At 33.7% G+C, this 17,819-nt stretch overlaps 1 protein-coding gene across 21 annotated transcripts in view; it reads left to right on the top strand.

Moving 5' to 3' along the window:
* Window positions 1-17,819, top strand: part of CDC42BPA (CDC42 binding protein kinase alpha) — a 331,128-nt gene that overhangs the window by 258,483 nt on the left and 54,826 nt on the right. For 6 of the 21 annotated variants that reach the window (XM_012459835.3, XM_012459825.3, XM_012459824.3 and 3 more), the window contains 3 exons: window positions 1,558-1,596; window positions 9,646-9,750; window positions 13,630-13,713. In XM_012459835.3, coding sequence (XP_012315258.1) covers window positions 1,558-1,596; window positions 9,646-9,750; window positions 13,630-13,713 — 228 coding nt within the window. The remainder of the gene's footprint in view (window positions 1-1,557; window positions 1,597-9,645; window positions 9,751-13,629; window positions 13,714-17,819) is intronic. The other 15 variants (XM_012459841.3, XM_012459834.3, XM_012459839.3 and 12 more) reach the window with 5 other exon arrangements.

Genomic DNA, 17,819 nt, shown 5'->3' with positions numbered 1-17,819 from the left:
GGCCTTCTAATCCTGGTTTACTGTTAACTCTGTAACTTCTAATCCTGGTTTACTGTTAACTTGAATAGTGTTCAAGTCATCTTCCATTCCAGTTTCCTCTTGGAAGAAATAATAGTTCTGGCTGGGCACAGTGGTTCACACCTGTAAGTCTAGCACTTTGGGAGGCCGAGGCAGGTGGATCACTTAGGTCAGGAGTTTGAGACCAGCCTGGCCAACATGGTGAAACCCCATCTCTACGAAAAATACAAAAACTAGCTGGACATGGTGGCACACACCTGTAATCCCTGCTACTCAGGAGGCTGAGGAGGAGAATCACTTGAACCTGGGAGGTGGAGGTTGCAGTGAGCAAGACTCAAGAAAGAAAGAAAGAGAGAAAGAGAGAAAGAGGGAGAGGGAGAGAGGGAGGGAAGGAAGAAGGGCACCAGGAAGGGAGGGAGGGAAGGAACCAGGAAGGAGGAGGGAGGGAACCAGGAAGGTTGGGAGGGAGGGAGGGAGGGAACCTGGCGAGCAAGCGGGTGGGCAGGTGGGAGGGAGTTCCTATTTACTTATCTGCCAGAGTTATTGTAACACTAATACTGAATTTTTAGTAGTGTTTCTCATTCTTGAACTTCTTAGCTTTTTTCTTAAATCTCTATAACTCCTGTACACCTAGTAAGTTTCCTCCTCTAGGTTCCTATGAATATCTTGTCTATCCCTCCTCTGGGTGCCCATACAAACCTTGTATGTATCTCAGTGATAACATTTATCACATTGTTGCTAGCATGATCTTCTCTAGCAGTCTGTGAACTTCCATGCATGTATTATCTTTCAGTACCTTGCAAAGTCTGCTTAGTACCCAACATACTGTAAGCTCACAATAAACGTTAAGTTGGATTTAATTTAAGAAATTGCCAAAGTAGATATGGTTCATATTAGTGAAGCTCTACTGCTGGAGCATCACAAAAATATTTTGAGATAATTGTCAATTTTTCCTAATTACTCAATTATTTAATACTAGAAAGGTGAAAGTCCCTCTTTTGACTATGGCTGAAGTTGAGTCAGGATGGAGTATTGTTTAAATAACTTTTTATTTTAATTTAATACCATTAATTCTGAAATTCTGACTTAGCCCTTGTCATTTAAAAGAATCATTTTTGAAAATAGTAAAAATTTGGTAGGTAAATGTCTAAAGCCAAGCTAGTTCATTATTTTATTAAATGTTTGCCAGCACTAAATCAGAAATATCTAGATCCTTTTTGTTCTCATTTGTTCCATCCTGCTACTGCCAACCTTTCCATAAAAGAAATTGTCCATCACTTGATGAAGCATTGTTTTGTGGGTCACTGTTTGTACATGGGCCAATGAAAAGTTTGTCAACCTTAGACCTAGTCCAAACAACTGTTTCTTTACCATCCTATCCTCCAGTTTTTCCTGAAAATACATGTACATTCAAACTATCTAAAACTGTGGCTTTATATGTATGTTTATATACTTTGTCTGATAATACAATAGTAGTCCTTGAGAGTCTTACATGTGTAAATATTTGTAACATGTCATATTCTCCTTTCTCTGTTGAAGCGCTCTCCATCCTGTACTCCAGCTAGCAAAGGCAGACGTGTAAGAGACTTTTGCACTTTATGTACTCATCCTGATGCCTTTTACCCCTCTCTCATCCTTTTGCCTGTGATTGCAGAACCTGTTAATGTTTTTGTGGTATATTATTACAGTTATTGCATGCTTTGTGCTGCTGCTCCTGCTGTTGCTGTGCTGCTTTTATGTATATTCTTTTTTTTTTTTGGCTTTGGCTGCACAGCTTTAAGAATGTTCATATAAATTACTGTAACCAAACTACTAAAATGATGAAATATCTTTTTTATTTTGATCAAGGGGAAAAATGATCCTAAAATATGCTTTCTAAATTAGTCAGAGACAAAGTACATGAGTTCCTAAATAAGAATCTGTTTTAAACAAATATATAGATGTTTCTTACAGATTTTAATTACATAGAAAGAAAACTTGTTAATTCATATTGTATAAAATTCAAAAATGATTTGGGGCAAATCGTACATCTTATTGACTACAATTTTATGTAAATCAGTTCTGGAGAAATCTTGTTTTTTTTTTTTTTTTTAATGTAGTTCAAAGGAATCTTCCTAAATACGTATAGAGACCTGAAGAAATAATAATAAATCCTTTATACGCTAAGATAATTCCCAGATTTAAAAAATGTCAGTAACATTATTTATGTATGTATTATTAACAAACTGTAAATATCTCCCTATACTAATCCTAGCTCCATATTTCTCAGCTTGAAATGAGTCAGCCACTACTCCTCTGCTACAGGATTCTCACATGCCCAGAGTTGCAATTTTTCTAAACCATCCTACATCCTATTACTAGTCATATACGCACATACATACTTCCCCATTGAAAAACAACAGGCTAGCTGACAGTGTTGGGATATACTATGTAAAACTGTAACATTAAAAAGGAAAGTCAGTGATAGATACAAATTGTTAATGTTCATAGGTTATCTCCATGGAGAGTGGTCAACACTTTACATTCATAATTCTTAGACTCAAAAAGTTCTAGATGAGGAAATTCTCTGGTTTGTGGTGGGCATGGGAAGCAGTAGGGTGGCCTGTTGCTTCCTGTGTTCCTGTCTTTCTGGTGTGCTGGAGGGTTGGTTGTAAAATAAGCATGAATAACTCTAATATAGCATATACAATATTTTTGGATTGCTGCTTATTAATGAATAAGCATTTCAGATACCTGTACTATGGCCAGTAGAACTGCATTCAAGTGATATCTCATTAATTATTGTGTTTATGAAAGATTACTAGTTCAACTGAGTGCTTGATTATTTTGAAATTTGTGGAGACTTAAAACCATTAGATATTTGGATTTGTCAAATTAATCTGAATATGTTGATTACATTACATAACCTCTAGAAGGGAAAACCAAAATGTTGTGTGCCCAATTATATTAAGGTCAAATAATCAGCCTGTGAATTGACTAAATTTTTAACTACTTGTTTTTTTTTTTTTTATAAGGTTATACTTTAGGATTTGTTTCTCTAATTAATTTTATTATGGATTAATTATGTCTCATTTGCTTTGCAGACTTCTGGGGCCTTGGCCACCTAGAACATTTTTTGTGACTCTTAAAATAAAAAAATTTTGAGGGAAATAGCTGTTAGAAGGTCTCTCTGTAATTCTATGTTTTCATTCTATGGGATATGAATAAACTATAAGCATAATCTAGTGACATAATTACATATGATTTTTTAAAATGTAGGTATAATAGGCTCAGTTATCTGCTTTCCTGGCCTCCTTCAGTTTTTCTTGAGTTAAGTATCTAACAGAAAAAGTCAGCCACTGAAAAGTGATAGTGCCTGTGAAGATACTTGAAGAATTATAAAGAATTTAAATTTAAAAGAATGTACTCAGCTGTTAAATAGAAACATCTCAGTGGCATAGTGTAGAACATTAGTGTTCCCTGGGACATCAGTGTATTTCAGTAGGACATGTATAATATAGTTGTCGTTCTGAACAGTGGCCTCTAGTCTAACAGTAGCATAAGATTTTATGTTTTATACCATGTTTAGAAAAGAAAATATGCAGTATTTTAATAAATTTAAAATTAAATAACCATGAAATGTCATATGAATGAGGTAGTATTACAAAATAATGTTTCCTGCATTCTTGTATCTAGTATGCTATTAAACCTCATTTACAGTTTGAATATTTATGTTCTTTATAAGTAGTATTAAGTATAGTGGAAGAAAAAGTTTTTATTGATGATATTGTTAATGTCCAAATACAAATGATGAGGGAGATTTCCGCAGTGCTTTCTTTAGTAGCTTAATGTCTTATTTCAGATCGTTCCTTTAGAGTTTGGGGCAGATATTTTTATAGCCCACATATGGCTTACCTTTCTCTTATGTTTTCTTAGAATATATGTAAATTCTCCAGACTAGATATTCAAATCCAATATTGAAAATAACTTGAGAATAAATTTTCTTAAAGGGAAACAAGGTGCATTATATATAACTAGTAAGATTACACTTACTAGTCATAACCTTTAGTCATTTGTTAGGATTTATTCTAGAGCAATAAAATGTATTTACTGTTTTCCAAATGATATAGTACTTCTTTAATACTGTTTTTGTACCATAAGCTCAATTAACAGAAATACATCACTAAAGATTTGAGTTTATATGTGTTGTAAATACAAAATATTAAATTACCTAAATTACCTTCCACTTTGTTTTCAAAATACTTGTAGCTAAAGGATAACGAAAATTGATAGAAACTGGATTTTGGCCAGGCTTGGTGGCTCACACCTATAATCCCAGCACTTTGGGAGGCCGAAGTGGGAGAATCGCTTGAGCCCAGGAGTTCAAGACCAGCCTGGGCAACATAGGGAGACCCTGTCTCTACAAAAATTTTTTTAAAAAATTAGCTAGGCATGGTGGCACATACCTGTGGTCACAGCTACTCTAGGAGACTGAGGTAGGAGGATTGCTTGGGCTCGGAGTTCAAGGTTGTAGTGACCCATGATTGTGCCACTGCCCTACATCCAGGGCAACAGAGAAAGATCTTGTCTCAAAGAAAAAGAAAAAAAGAAAAGAAACTTGGACTTTTTAACTTACAGTTTTATGTTTACCAGTACATACAACTTGTCAGATGCAAGCTGGTTTTTAGTAGGTTGACCATATGCAATCCATATCGAATCTTGGTGTTTTTTACTTTGAAGCAAGGTTTCTTATGAGACGGTTGTTACTTGTTCAAAGCTGTAATTATTTAGGCAGTAGAAAAGGCATGTTAATACATATTTAAGATGAGTAGTTGTAGTTATTTTTATTATTTATAAGAAAACCATACTGTTCATAATTTGAGGAATTCTTGATAAGTGGGTCATCTAAAAACCAGTTCTATGATTCTGTTGGGGGGGTGAAAACCTTTTTTAATGTACTACTGTAAAAATACATTTGAGGATCTTTTAGTAGAAAAATCCTAATAGCTTCAGGGAGCTTTATGAACATTCTGGATTACAGTATTTTGCAGTATGGACAATATCACTAATATTCAGCTTTTCTGCCTTTTTTGTTAATGGAGGATTAAGTAAAAATGATAAGGAAGTATAGTAGATGTTTCTAATGACTGTTCATCAGAATAACACCTTAAAGTATGTTTACTTAGGAAAAGAAAATTAGCCAAAAAAAAAAAATTGTATTTACTTAAATATATTTCTTATATTGAATTTATAACATCTCTGCTATTGATGTATGTTTATTAGCTTTTGCTGCATTATACTTAATGCTATAATATTTTAGCACAGAAAGAATGACAAAAAGAATATTTTAACTTCCATGGCTAAAATATATTAATAATGATTATGTTTGTTTTTAAGGTTTTAAAATACTTTGTATTAAAATAACTAATGGTATTAATCAGTTGCTTTGCTGCTATACTCTATCAGATTCATTGCCAGTTCATTACTAAAATGAATCATAGGCTATCTTTAAATGCCAGCATGTAGTCATTGAATATTCTGAAAGTTTATAGAATTAATTGCTTTTTAGTGGATAGAATAAGCCATTAATTATAAATGCATTGGTAGGCATTTAATTGTAGTTAAAATTAGTAACATCCTGAAAATTCTAGTCTGATTGGTGATAATTAAAACTTTAATAAAGAAAATAATTTATTTGTGTTTTTCTTATTTTTAGTGTTACACCACTTTTGAGATATTGTTTACTCTGGTGGTAACTGAGAAATGAAATGAAATATTTATATCTATTAATCTTATTTAGCTGTTAGATTCATTTACAAGACCTGGACATTTTTTTTTTTATATTTAAAATGGTTTTTGCCTTGAGTTTATTCATCTTTGCCAAGCTTTGTTTTTTGTCTTTAAAAGAAAAACACTTTGAAAGTAAAGTGGCAATTTTTAAATTTTAATTATTATATTCATAGGTTTTTTAAATTAAAGATCAGAGTATCACTATAAGTGGCATAGTTCAGCTTTATAATATGCCTGCTACCATCTCAAAATATTTCAGTATTTTCTCTTATTTTTAATATTTTTTAAAAGAAAAATCACTTGATTTTGTTTAAACTCTGATTTTTACTTTAAGGATATATAGCTCTAAAAAGCTAATATGGTAACTTTAATTATTCTGCTTTTTTAAAATTATTATTATTGAGATGGAGTTTCATTCTTGTTGCCCAGGCTGAAGTACTGTGACGTGATCTTGGCTCACTGCAACCTCCACTTCCTGGCTTGAAGTGGTTCTCCTGCCTCAGCCTCCCAAGTAGCTGGGAACAGGCATGTACCACCACGCTCGGCTAATTTTTGTATTTTTAGTAAAGACAGGTTTCACCACATTGGCCAGGCTGGTCTCAAACTCCTAATCTCAGATGTGATCCACCCACCTCAGCCTCCCAAAATGTTGGGATTACAGATGTGAGCCACAGCACCTGGCCTATTCTACTTTATTACAGTTAACTATTTTCATTTAAGCTAAATATTTTCTGATTTTGAATAATCACCTTTTACCTCATTCAGCAGAGAAAATCACTTTTAAATCTATCCATATCCGTATTCTCTTTCATTTTTATTGATGGAGGAAAAACTAGTTAGGAGAAAAAGACTTGACAGTAATCCTTCAGAAGAGCCAAGAGGTGTGTGTTAAAAGCCTCAAGAGTGAGTTACTAATTTGTGTAGCCACAAATTAAATTGATAGAGTGTTTTTCCTTTCTCCAATATCCCACTGTCATAATATCACAATTTCATAGGATCAACAAATGTGCTGGTAAGTATTTTAATAACCAGCTCTGGGGCTAGGGAAAGCCTTGCTTTTTAGGTTCACCGATATCATGATATTAACCTTCCATTAGACCATATACTGACAAAATGGCTTACGGCAGTGTTTTCTAATTTTAGTGCAAGAAAGTATAAGACAATATGCTCAACTTCTGTCAGCATGTGTTCAAACAGCTCAAAGAGCAGGCCTGCTATAAAATTTCAGCCAGTGCTGTTGGAAACAGCATGCACTTGGCCTTTCCCATTTTTAAAGAGTTTTTGAAATAATCAGACCCAGAGACACAAAGCCGTTACATCAGCTATTCACATATACACAACATTACTTTTCACACAGGAACTTCTATTTTAATATCTTTTAGTCAAGCTTTGGGGCTGAAGCCTTTTGCAGCAGGTCAGAAACTTTTAAATTTTCTTAAGATGGCCTGGTTTTCTACACATGGAAAGTCCCCTACTTGGATACCTTAAAACTTTCTGAGATGATATTTCAGTCAGTTTTAAGTTCTTATTGGTATAAAATGTATCAATTCTGCTTTGCTTCTCAATTCCATTTTAACTGAAGCTCCTCCTCATGGACTCCTAACTCTCCTTGCAAGCTATATAATCTTATGAAAACTACAAGGAGGAGATTTTTAGAAACTGAAAGACATTTCTGCCTTATTCTCAACTCATGGTCAAAGTTCATATTTATAATTTAATTACTTTCTCCATGGCTGTCCCTGAATAAAATTGTAAACTGGGCAGAATGTTTCCTGAGTACCATTTTCTCCTACTTTTCCTTTTTCTGGTCAAAATTTACTGTCATGAAAGGAGGTAATATAACTTAGCCTTCTTGATTATCAAGTTACTTTGAGTAAATTACTCTGCTACGGAGATGCCTCTGGTAGAACAAAAATAATGCTGAATTTGGACTCAAGAGATGGGCTACAGGCCTGGCTCTCCAACTTCACAAGGCATACTAGTTTCATGAAGTCAGCCACATCACATGTACAGAGCTGATACTCAGCTGGTAAGCTTTAGTTCATTGGTACCACTTTTTAAAATACTGAGTATCCCAGCAGTTGGTAAATGGCTGCTGCTCCAAGACCCCTAAATGCCTTCACTGAGACCCTTCTTCTCCCTACTTCTCCCAAACCCAATAGCTGAAAGTTTAAGGCCCGATGGTGGCTTTGTGGTCACCAGAATACCTTTCCATGCCCACCACCCAGGAAGGCCGTAGGTGGGCACCAGTGGAGTGCTGTGATAGTGTTTCCCAGCCTGCTAGCCTATTCCTCCCATACACTTGACAAATTTTTTAAAATTCTCCACATTGAACAGAAATTGACTCTTTTTAAGATATGCAACATATACATTGATAACAGTATCCGACATTAATTATCAATAGGAAAATATCCTCAACTTAAGAAAACAATTTGTGCCCTTAGAGATTGAAGCCATGTGCCCAGAGTTCTGTTGAGCTAAAAACAAAGCTGTGAAGTTAATTTCTAGGGGAGTCTTCTTTTCCAAGTATTTATATTCTCAGTTATTTACCATTCAACCCAGAATTTTAAAGAAGTTTTGCTTTTCACTTAGTTTTGAGTACAAGGACATTATATTTTAATTCATTGTTTTAATAGTTCTACTTTGCCAACAGTCTCATAACTGCACCTGAATCAACAGGGGCATTTCTTTTTTCGTTTTTTTTTTTTTTTTGAGACGGAGTCTCGCACTGTCACCCAGGCTGTAGTGCAGTGGCGTGATCTCGGCTCACTGCAATCTCTGCCTCCTGGGTTCAAGCAATTCTCCTGCCTCAGCCTCCCGAGTAGCTGGGACTACAGGTATGCGCCACCACGCCCAGCTAATTTTTTTTTGTATTTTTAGTAGAGATGGGGTCTCACATGTTGGCCAGAATGTTCTCGATCTCCTGACCTTATGATCTGCCCGCCTCAGCCTCCCAAAGTGTTAGATTACAGGTATGAGCCACAACAGTGGCATTTTTAAGGGGTACATTATCATCGTGTCTTCCTTCTAAAATAATAGCCATAGTAAGAACAAAGGAAAAATATAAGTTCATGTTTTAATTATTAAACATGCTGTTTTTATGATTTGTGACTTATGATCTAAGCATTGTTTTACTATACAACATACTCAAAATAAGTTCCTGAACCACTTTTCCAAATTACCTTCATTGTCCTTTCATTTTAAAAACTCAATCCTAGTAATTCTGAAACTTGCCAAACTGACTAGTCAGTATGCTTCATAAGATCTTTTATGCTAAATTTTAACCCAAAGCATTTTTAATTTCTTAAAATAAATACTTGGTTTAAAAGGGTGCAACTGAATAAAAGTGCTGGTTTTTCTACTGCTGCAAAATAAAAGGATGATTTACTTTAGTGTCCAGCACAAAGCTGATAAGATAGTTTTTTTTTTACTTTCAATTAATGAGTAGTAAGAGACCAAACTTCATTCTTATGAAGGACAAAACTCTCTCTAATCTGCAGTATATATCTCTATTAAGTACTCTGTATTTATTTCACATGTATGATTCATTTTGTGAAATACAAAAGCTTCATGTGGAATACAAACATAGAATGTGTGGTAGGAGCAGTGCTCAAAGTAAGAGATCAACAGTGAGAGGAACCTTTGGTTAACTATTGTGTCAGTCCTTGTTTACATTAAAGCTAGTGGTTACGCTTTTGTATAATGAGGTATCCCTATGTAAATATTCAAACTAAAGTTTGTTTTCCTCCTTTCTCAAGAAATGTTGTTGTAATCATGCCTTAACAGAAATTTGCTAAGAGCTGCACGTTGTTTAAAAGTGATTTTTTGGGTTTTTTTTTTCCTGGCTTATTTTCCTAGACTGATCCCGTTGAGAACACATATGTATGGAACCCGAGCGTCAAGTTTCACATCCAGTCACGGTCCACATCTCCTTCCACATCTAGTGAAGCTGAGCCAGTTAAGGTGCCTCATTGGAGCAGCCTTGCTCCCCAACTTTTCACTTGTGTCAGGAAAGAGGGAATTGAATGAAACAAGTCTGTCTCTCTCCTTTTAACCAAATATATTATGTAACAAGTTACAGTCTATTGGAGATCATTGCATTTAACTGATAATGTAGATAGAAGTAAAAAATTAAAGAGCACATTGTCCCCAAATAGTGAACCTGAAATAGACAAAACTAACTAGAAAGACAGTCTTTATTTTAATTAGAGAACTATGTAGAACAGAGGATAAATTATGTAAATTTTTGAATTATTAGAAATTCTAGGCAAATGGCAGTGCAGGTGCCATGCTCATATTTTAATTCTTCTAATGTAATAAGTCATGATACAGCTAACCTGTTACATTGTAAGTAGAGCTGAAAAATAAAATAGCCACTTCTGGCAACTGAATAGTTCATTCTAACTGCTAAATGGGTAACAGACAGTCAACTAAATCCTGACATTTAGTATTGCAAAAAAAACTGTGTTGTGTTTATACTTCATGTCAATCAATGATTTTAAATAGCCAATAGGCCAATTTTCTCAACAGAGGTTGCTTTCTTCCACAAGTCAAAAGAATGCTGTACTTCAGTCCATGCCATCCTGCTTTAAGATGCAGCTCTGATTCTTCACTCAGCATTACAATTCAGACAAAGCTCCTTTGCTTTCCATTTTTTAAATCTTCACAGCTGTGTCTAGCATTCCAGTAGAAGCAGATAGTTCAATCTGAAGAGCTGTCTAAAGTGAAGTGTGAGTTGTAGTCAGGTTGTTTTTTCCAACTCTGTGGTAGGCCCCTCCAAACTGGTTAAGTTAATGAGACCCTCTTGTGTTTTTAGTTATAATTGTTTTAATATTTTGAAATTATACATTTTGTTTTAATGATAAAATATTTCAAGCATTCAGAGAATAATATAAACACCCATGTATCACCCACAGATTAAACAGATATGAAAATTTTGCTTAATTGTTTTTCAGATTTTTATTCAAAGAAAATATATTTCAGAAACAGTTGAAACATCCTCCCATATACCATTCCCCATTCTTTCCCAGACATATCTAAATATCCTGAAGCTGATGTGCATCTTCTGTTTCTTGGTTTTATATGTTTATTTTATTTGTATCCATAAATGATATATAGTAGTGCTTATTATGTGTTTAATTTACATAAATATTGCCTGTATCCTTTTATAACTTTTTTCTTTCAAAAGTCTGCTTTTCAGGTTTATTCATACAGATATGTGTTCATTTAGTTCATTCATTATAACTGTGACATATACCACAACTATTTACCCATTCTCCTATAGTTGGATATTTAGGTTGTTCCCAATTTTTCGTTGTTATCAGTGCTAAAGTGAATATCCTCATATCTGTTTTTGCATATGTGGAGAGTTTGTTTGGCATATATACTTAGTGGTGTTACTGAGTTGTATGTTATATGCATTTTCAACTTTAACTGGATCTTGCCAAATTGTTTTTCACAGTGATTGGGCCAATTTTCACTCCCCCAGCAGTGTGTATGAGTTCCCCATTTCCTCACATCCTCACCTCACTGTCACACATCAACTTTTGCCAGTTCGATGGATATGAGGTGTCATTTTTGTCTCACCTTGCATCTATTTTCTAATGTTATTCAGCATCTTTTTGTATGTTTATTGACTATTGAGGATTTACCTGTTCATGTCCTTTGTTCTATTTAATCATTTTTCCTATAGCTTTTTTTTGTGTTAATTGTATATTCTGGATACTAATTCTTTGCTAGCTATATGCATTGCAGATATTTTTCCCCAGTCTGTGGCTTATTTGAAAATTTTATTTGTGGTGTCTTTTTGTCTTGCAAAAGTTTTGATTTTAAAATAGTCAGTCAGTCTTTTTCCTTTACAACTTCTGCTTTTTATGTCTTTTTAAAACAGTTCTTCTCTATACAGAGATTATAAAGACTTTCTTCTATATTTTCTTGAGTTTTTAAATTTTGCTTTTACTTGTTTAGGACCTTAGTCAAACTGAAATATATCGTTATGTATAAAGAGAAATGGGCTTCTAATGTCTTTTTCACAAATGAACAAGTGACCCTGCTATATTTTCCCCCATTGATTTGTAATGCTATTCTGCTTTATATGCATGGATCTGTTTGGATATTCTCAATTCCTTTCCATTGTTCTTTTGGTTATTCCTGCACTGACAGTAAATTGTCTTAAATACAAATACTTTCACTCTAAAATAATTTCTGATACCTGGTATGGCGAGTCATCCCACACTCCTTCTTCTTTTTCTTCTTGAACTTTTAGTTTGTCATATTACTTTCAAAATCAGCTTGTCAAGTTTCACATGGGGCTTTTGATTGGAATTGCATTAATTTATAGATCTATTTGAGAAGAATTGACATCTTCATGATACTGGGTATTCCATCTATGAACATGGTATACATATTAGGTATTCTCTTACATCCATCAATAAAGTTTCATTATTTTCAGTGTATTTCAAAATACTTGTTAGATTTGCTCCTAGGTACCTTAAAATTTTTGTTGCTATGGTGAATGGGATCCTTTTTAAATACATTTTCTTACTGTGCATTGCCTTGTCTTTATAAACTCTGTAGATCTTCTATCCAGCACCCTTGCTTAATTTCTTTTTAATTCTAATAACCTTTGGACTTTCTATGTAGATTCGATTGACAACTTTGTTTCCTGTTGTTTTTTATTTGATATAGATTTTCAGTGTTCTTCTCTTTTATCTTTCATATTTATCTTTTCAAATGTTAAATTTTAAGTTTGGTTTAAAACTTTTTCAAGCTATTTAAAAGTAAATGAAATCTAAATTAGAGCTAAACTCACAAACAGATTTCTGAGAAAGTCAACTGAATTTTGTTTTAAGTCTGTAGTGCACATAAAATATTCTGGTTTTCGGAGGTTGTAACAACAAAGAGACAGATTGTTGTATAGTAACAACGAAGATGAGGTTGTATAGTAGCAGCAAAGATAGATCCATCCATTTTTCTTGTAATGTTTAAAATATTCTGTACTTTATACAAAGACTAGCTTTTTCCTTTAATTTTTTTGCTTGGCATCCTAAAAGGAAGTTACTTTCCATGTCTATTTTTTTAACTGCTTTGCTGATTAAACAGTGGCTCTTTTCCCCATAATAACATCCAATGAAATGATTGGTTCCTTTCATTCAAAACAATATCTTACAGTAATACCCCATAAAAATGAAGACCATATTTTACATAGCTAACTAACTAAGAAAGATATGGTATGTGACTAAATTTATATTACGGTCAGAATTCCAATAATATTAAATAATTGCAATAAAATTAAATAATTCCCTTCTTCTGAAATTAATTTCTGCACAAAAATCCCAACGTCAGTCTCTGTCTATGTATTCACATCCAGAGTTGTGTTCTATATATGTAATATATGTTCTATGTATGGAAATTGAGTAGTTAAAAGAATCTTCTAAATATTTTATTATAAATCTTGCTAAAGACATTTTCAGATTTTTTAGAAGTAATATGGCAAATTCAGATGGATGTAAAAATTAACATCTTCATATTTATGTAGGCCACATGTCATGCCTTTTTTTATTTGGATCATTTGATCCAAATGATTTATTTTTATATTTCCAGACTGAAGTAACTTACTAATTGAACAAATATTTCATTTGTAGATAGTGCAGGCAGAGATTTAAATTATCAACATTTTGACAATTTTAGCTTTATTGAGGTTTTCTTTATTATTAATTAGTACAACTTTTTGCCTTATTGATGTTTTGTTTGGTTTTATTTATTTTGGTTTCTTTCTAGTTATATTTGAAATTAATGGAATGTTTCATGACATTTATTTCCTTTTTTTGCTCCTGGGTTTAGACTGTAGACTCTACTCCACTTCCAGTTCACACACCAACCTTAAAGAAAAAAGGATGTCCTGGTTCAACTGGCTTTCCACCTAAGGTACTCAATCTAGTTATAAGCATAGTGTATTCCTCCCCCCGACAAAAAAAAGAATTTTGTCTGCTTTATGCTTTTGCTGTGATTTTTTTAAATATTATTCCTTCAAAGTTACAAGCAGAAAAACTTAGAAAATAAATTCTATATGAATGCAAATAATCACCAATAGGAAAGGTAGGGAGAGCATACAGCACTTGTTCTTTTTCATCTTCTTAAATTCAGTGTTTGAAGTCTGTTATAAGAAGAAGCAGCGCTTTCTCTAAGCAGTATATGCCTCACTAAGGCATTAGGTCGAGGCCACTTGTGAAAGAATATGAGATTGAAGTCAATAAACCACTGAAAAAGCAAACCATTTAGTGAAAAATTCAGGTGGACTTTTTTTTTCCATTTATTTGACATAAATATGACTGAAGTATTACATATGGTAGAATGAGAAGATTTAGTTGCTTATCTCAAGCTCCTACAAAGAAATTCGAGAAATTGGAAAACTGAATGATCTGCCTCTCCAGAACACAAACCTTGGATAAACCACAGAATGAGAGAGAGAGGTCAATGGACCTGAATAAATATACTAAAAATATAACTGATATAGAAGAAAGACAAACTGAAATAACCTGTGCCCCGATAAAGCAAAATTTTAAGGCCAGATAGAACATGAATTTAAAATAAACATAAAAAATATCCTTAAAGAGATCAGAAAAGAAGAATGTTGGTAACATGAGGCGGGATAAGGTAGTTAGGAAGAAAAATAAATTGGAAATACTTGACATGAAAACATTAACTGCTGAAATAATAGATGACTTTTATAGTAGAATGAGCAAAATGTATATTACAGAAGAACAAGTTAGTAGGATGGAAGATAGATGAAAAGCAGCAAAGTTAAGATATATGACAACCCAGCCAAAAGAAGACATTCTATTAAACTAATGATTTATAAATAAAAGGAAAAATATTGAGCATTTAGGCAAAAAGTATGTCACTTAAAGGGGAAAGAAAATGAGATTGTCATCAGATTTTTCCATAGTAACAGTATGCCAAAAACAACAACAACAGTAATAGAATAACACATTTAAGATACCCAAGGAAAATACGAGTCAAAGATTTTTCAGGATTTAATATTTTCAGGATAATAAAGCATCCTCCAAAAATAAAGGCCACAGAAAACTATTAAAAACATTCAAGAGCTCAAGAAATACTGTTCCCATACCCCTTCCTGAGCAATGTAGTAGAAAACAAGCTTCAGACAACCAAAATGATAAGACACCAAGTACCTTGAGAGGCAAGAGTGAAGTGGGAGTCTAGAGTAAATTAGAAAATTGATTCAGAGTCCACGTAAAGTGTTTTATCAGCTCTGAAAACCAGACAACTACCCGAACTCAGCAATATGTTAATTTTGTAAAGTAATTAAACCAGAGACCACAAATTTAGGGGCACCAGGCTCACTAGTTGGTGAAAAAGAGAAATGTGAAACCGTAAATAGATTTGGCAAAAGTCCATGTACTGAATGGTGAGACCCCAAAGCCTTTCCTCTGCTTAGCTCCCAGAATACTGACACTTGGGACTACAGCCTCCTCCTCCCCACTCTGCTTAGAGGATATCAGTGGATTCTCGAGTCCACTAAATGGCCCAGAAAAGACCTATTGATAATGTCCTTTGGGGCTCCCTAATGAGATGGTTGAGTAAGTCCTTTCTTAACAAGCACATCATATGTTTGCTTTCATACATGCACACATTAAAAAACACACAATCTCTTTAGCTTTTATACTGACTTAAAAATATTAAGATTCCCAAGAGTCAGCAGACATTTCAAAATTATCTAACAAAAGAAAAAGTCTGGCATAAATGATGACTCACATCTGTAATCCCAGCATTTTGGGAGGCTGAGGCCAGGGGATCGCTTGAGCTCGGGAGTCCAAGACCCATCTGGGCAACATGGAAAAAACCTGTCTGTATGAAAAATACAAAAATTAGCCAGGCATGGTAGTATGCACCTGGCGTGCCAGCTACTTGAGGACTGAGGAGGGAGAATTGCTTGAGCCTGGGCGGTCAAGGCTGCAGTGAGCCTGAGATTGCACCACTTAACTCCAGCCTCAGTGACAGAGTGAGACCCTGTCTCAAAAGAAAGAAAAAATCAAACAAATATTTCCTATTTTTGTTGAAGGAAAAGGGGACAATTCAAAAAGCAGAAAGAAACAGGAATATGAGAACAAGAAGTCTCAAGTTAAAGAAAATATGGTAAATATTTTTTTAATTCAATAATGGGTCACAAGATAAATTTGAGAATTCTCTTGGAAAATATTACAAAAAATCAGATAGAAATTAGAAAAGAAAATATGAGAAATCAATATCCAACAAATAGAAGATTCTGAAAAGGAAAACAGAAAAAAGAAAAGGAAGGAAATTATCGAGTTGAATAAAAGACTTTTTCCTGTAACTGAAAGACATGTTTCCAGATTGCAAAGTCCCATTGGTGCCTACTAGCACTAGTGGATAGATAACAAAGATAGAGAAAACTTTTTAAACCTTTAAGGAGATAAAAATCACATCCAAATGTTCAGGAATTGAAATGACATACTTATCCAAAACAAAATGAAAAGAATAGTTATAAGGTAAATTTCAAGCTAGAATTTTTGATTCCCTGTCAAATGTCCCATTGAGTTGCAGGGAAAAAAACTGCATTTTCAGAAATTCTAGATCTCAAAAAAATTTATCACCCATGTGCTACTTTCTAAGGAAACTGAATTAGTTCTACCAGAACAAGGAACGGGACCAAGAAAGAGGAAGACATGAGGTCCATAGAAGAAGGAATTATATACAGACTCGTTAAGAAAAAGACTGGAGTAGGAAACCAGAGGGCTTTAGCGGGAATGTCTTCAGGTCGATGGAAAGGGATGGGGGGCTGAAAGGTTTCCGATGTGTTTGACCATGTGGTAAACAGATTCCAGGGGATTTTACAGTTTCTTAGAAGAGCTTGTAAGATTTAGTGATAGAGATATAGAAAGGTAAAAGTCAAGGGTTGGAGAGCACTATTAATTTTAGAAAAATTGAAAGGTTATACAAGTAAGAAATAACCATAGTGTACTTCTTATTAGTGAATAATAATTCCCTAGTCATAACAACTTAGACATTACATATAAATTTTAATCTAAAACTGTAATATAACAATATTGGGGAAAATGAAAGAAGGGAGTAGATAGTGTAAAGGGGCCAAATCCTTCTCTACCATAGCAGGAAGTGAACAGATAATGTGTCAAATCAAAAAATGTAGTATAGGCTTCCCTGCTCCCTTGTCAATATAGATATCTATTACAGAAGAAGGGAAATAGCTTTAAAAAAAAAAAAAAGTTAAATGAAATTGCTTCTAGGAAGGAGGAGTTGGGGCAAAGGGATACTTCCAATTTTGTCATAAGCATTGTAATGCCATTTTACTTTTTCAACCATATGTATGAATGTATTTGATTTTAAAAATTTAAAACACAGAGAAAATGTAGAAATTTTTTTTTGTGACTGGGAATAAATATAAGATCTCAAGTCACAAGCATAAGGTGAAAATATTGATGGACTTTACATCAAAATTAAAAATGTTTTTACAGTGAAAGCATTGCTAACAGATGATGACAGACTAGTGGAAGATACCTGCAATGTTCACCACTAATATGAGGTTTATTTCTAAAATTACAAGAAACTTCTGCAACTCCATATGAAAAGACTGAAAATCGTGTTGAAAGATTGGCAAATGATATGAATAAGTAATTCCCAGAAGATGAAATCCTGTTAGTCAACAAGCATGTGAAGAAATGTCCAATTTCACTAATCGTTGGAGAAATTTTTTAAATTTAATTTTAAAATTACTATCACTTTCTACTCAAAGTCAAGGTAACAGTAAGTAAGATGGCATCAAGGATGTAGAGAAACAGCCAGCCTCACATGTGGATACTGAAAGTATAAATGGGTGCAGCCATTCTGGAGAGAACCTAGGTAGTGTAGAATCATACATACACTGTATGAGTCAGCAATCTCATTTCATCAGAAAAATCTATTTCCTTCCAAAAAACCTTCATACAGATTGATTAGGCAACATGATGAAGATGTTTATTACTGTATTTTTT

Source organism: Aotus nancymaae, unplaced genomic scaffold (assembly GCF_030222135.1).
Source record: "Aotus nancymaae isolate 86718 unplaced genomic scaffold, 86718_ANA_hifiasm-v0.15.2.pri h1tg000032l_0, whole genome shotgun sequence".
NCBI lineage: Eukaryota > Metazoa > Chordata > Mammalia > Primates > Aotidae > Aotus > Aotus nancymaae.
Note: the sequence above shows the minus strand (reverse complement) of the source record. Positions and strands in the feature narration are given on the sequence as shown.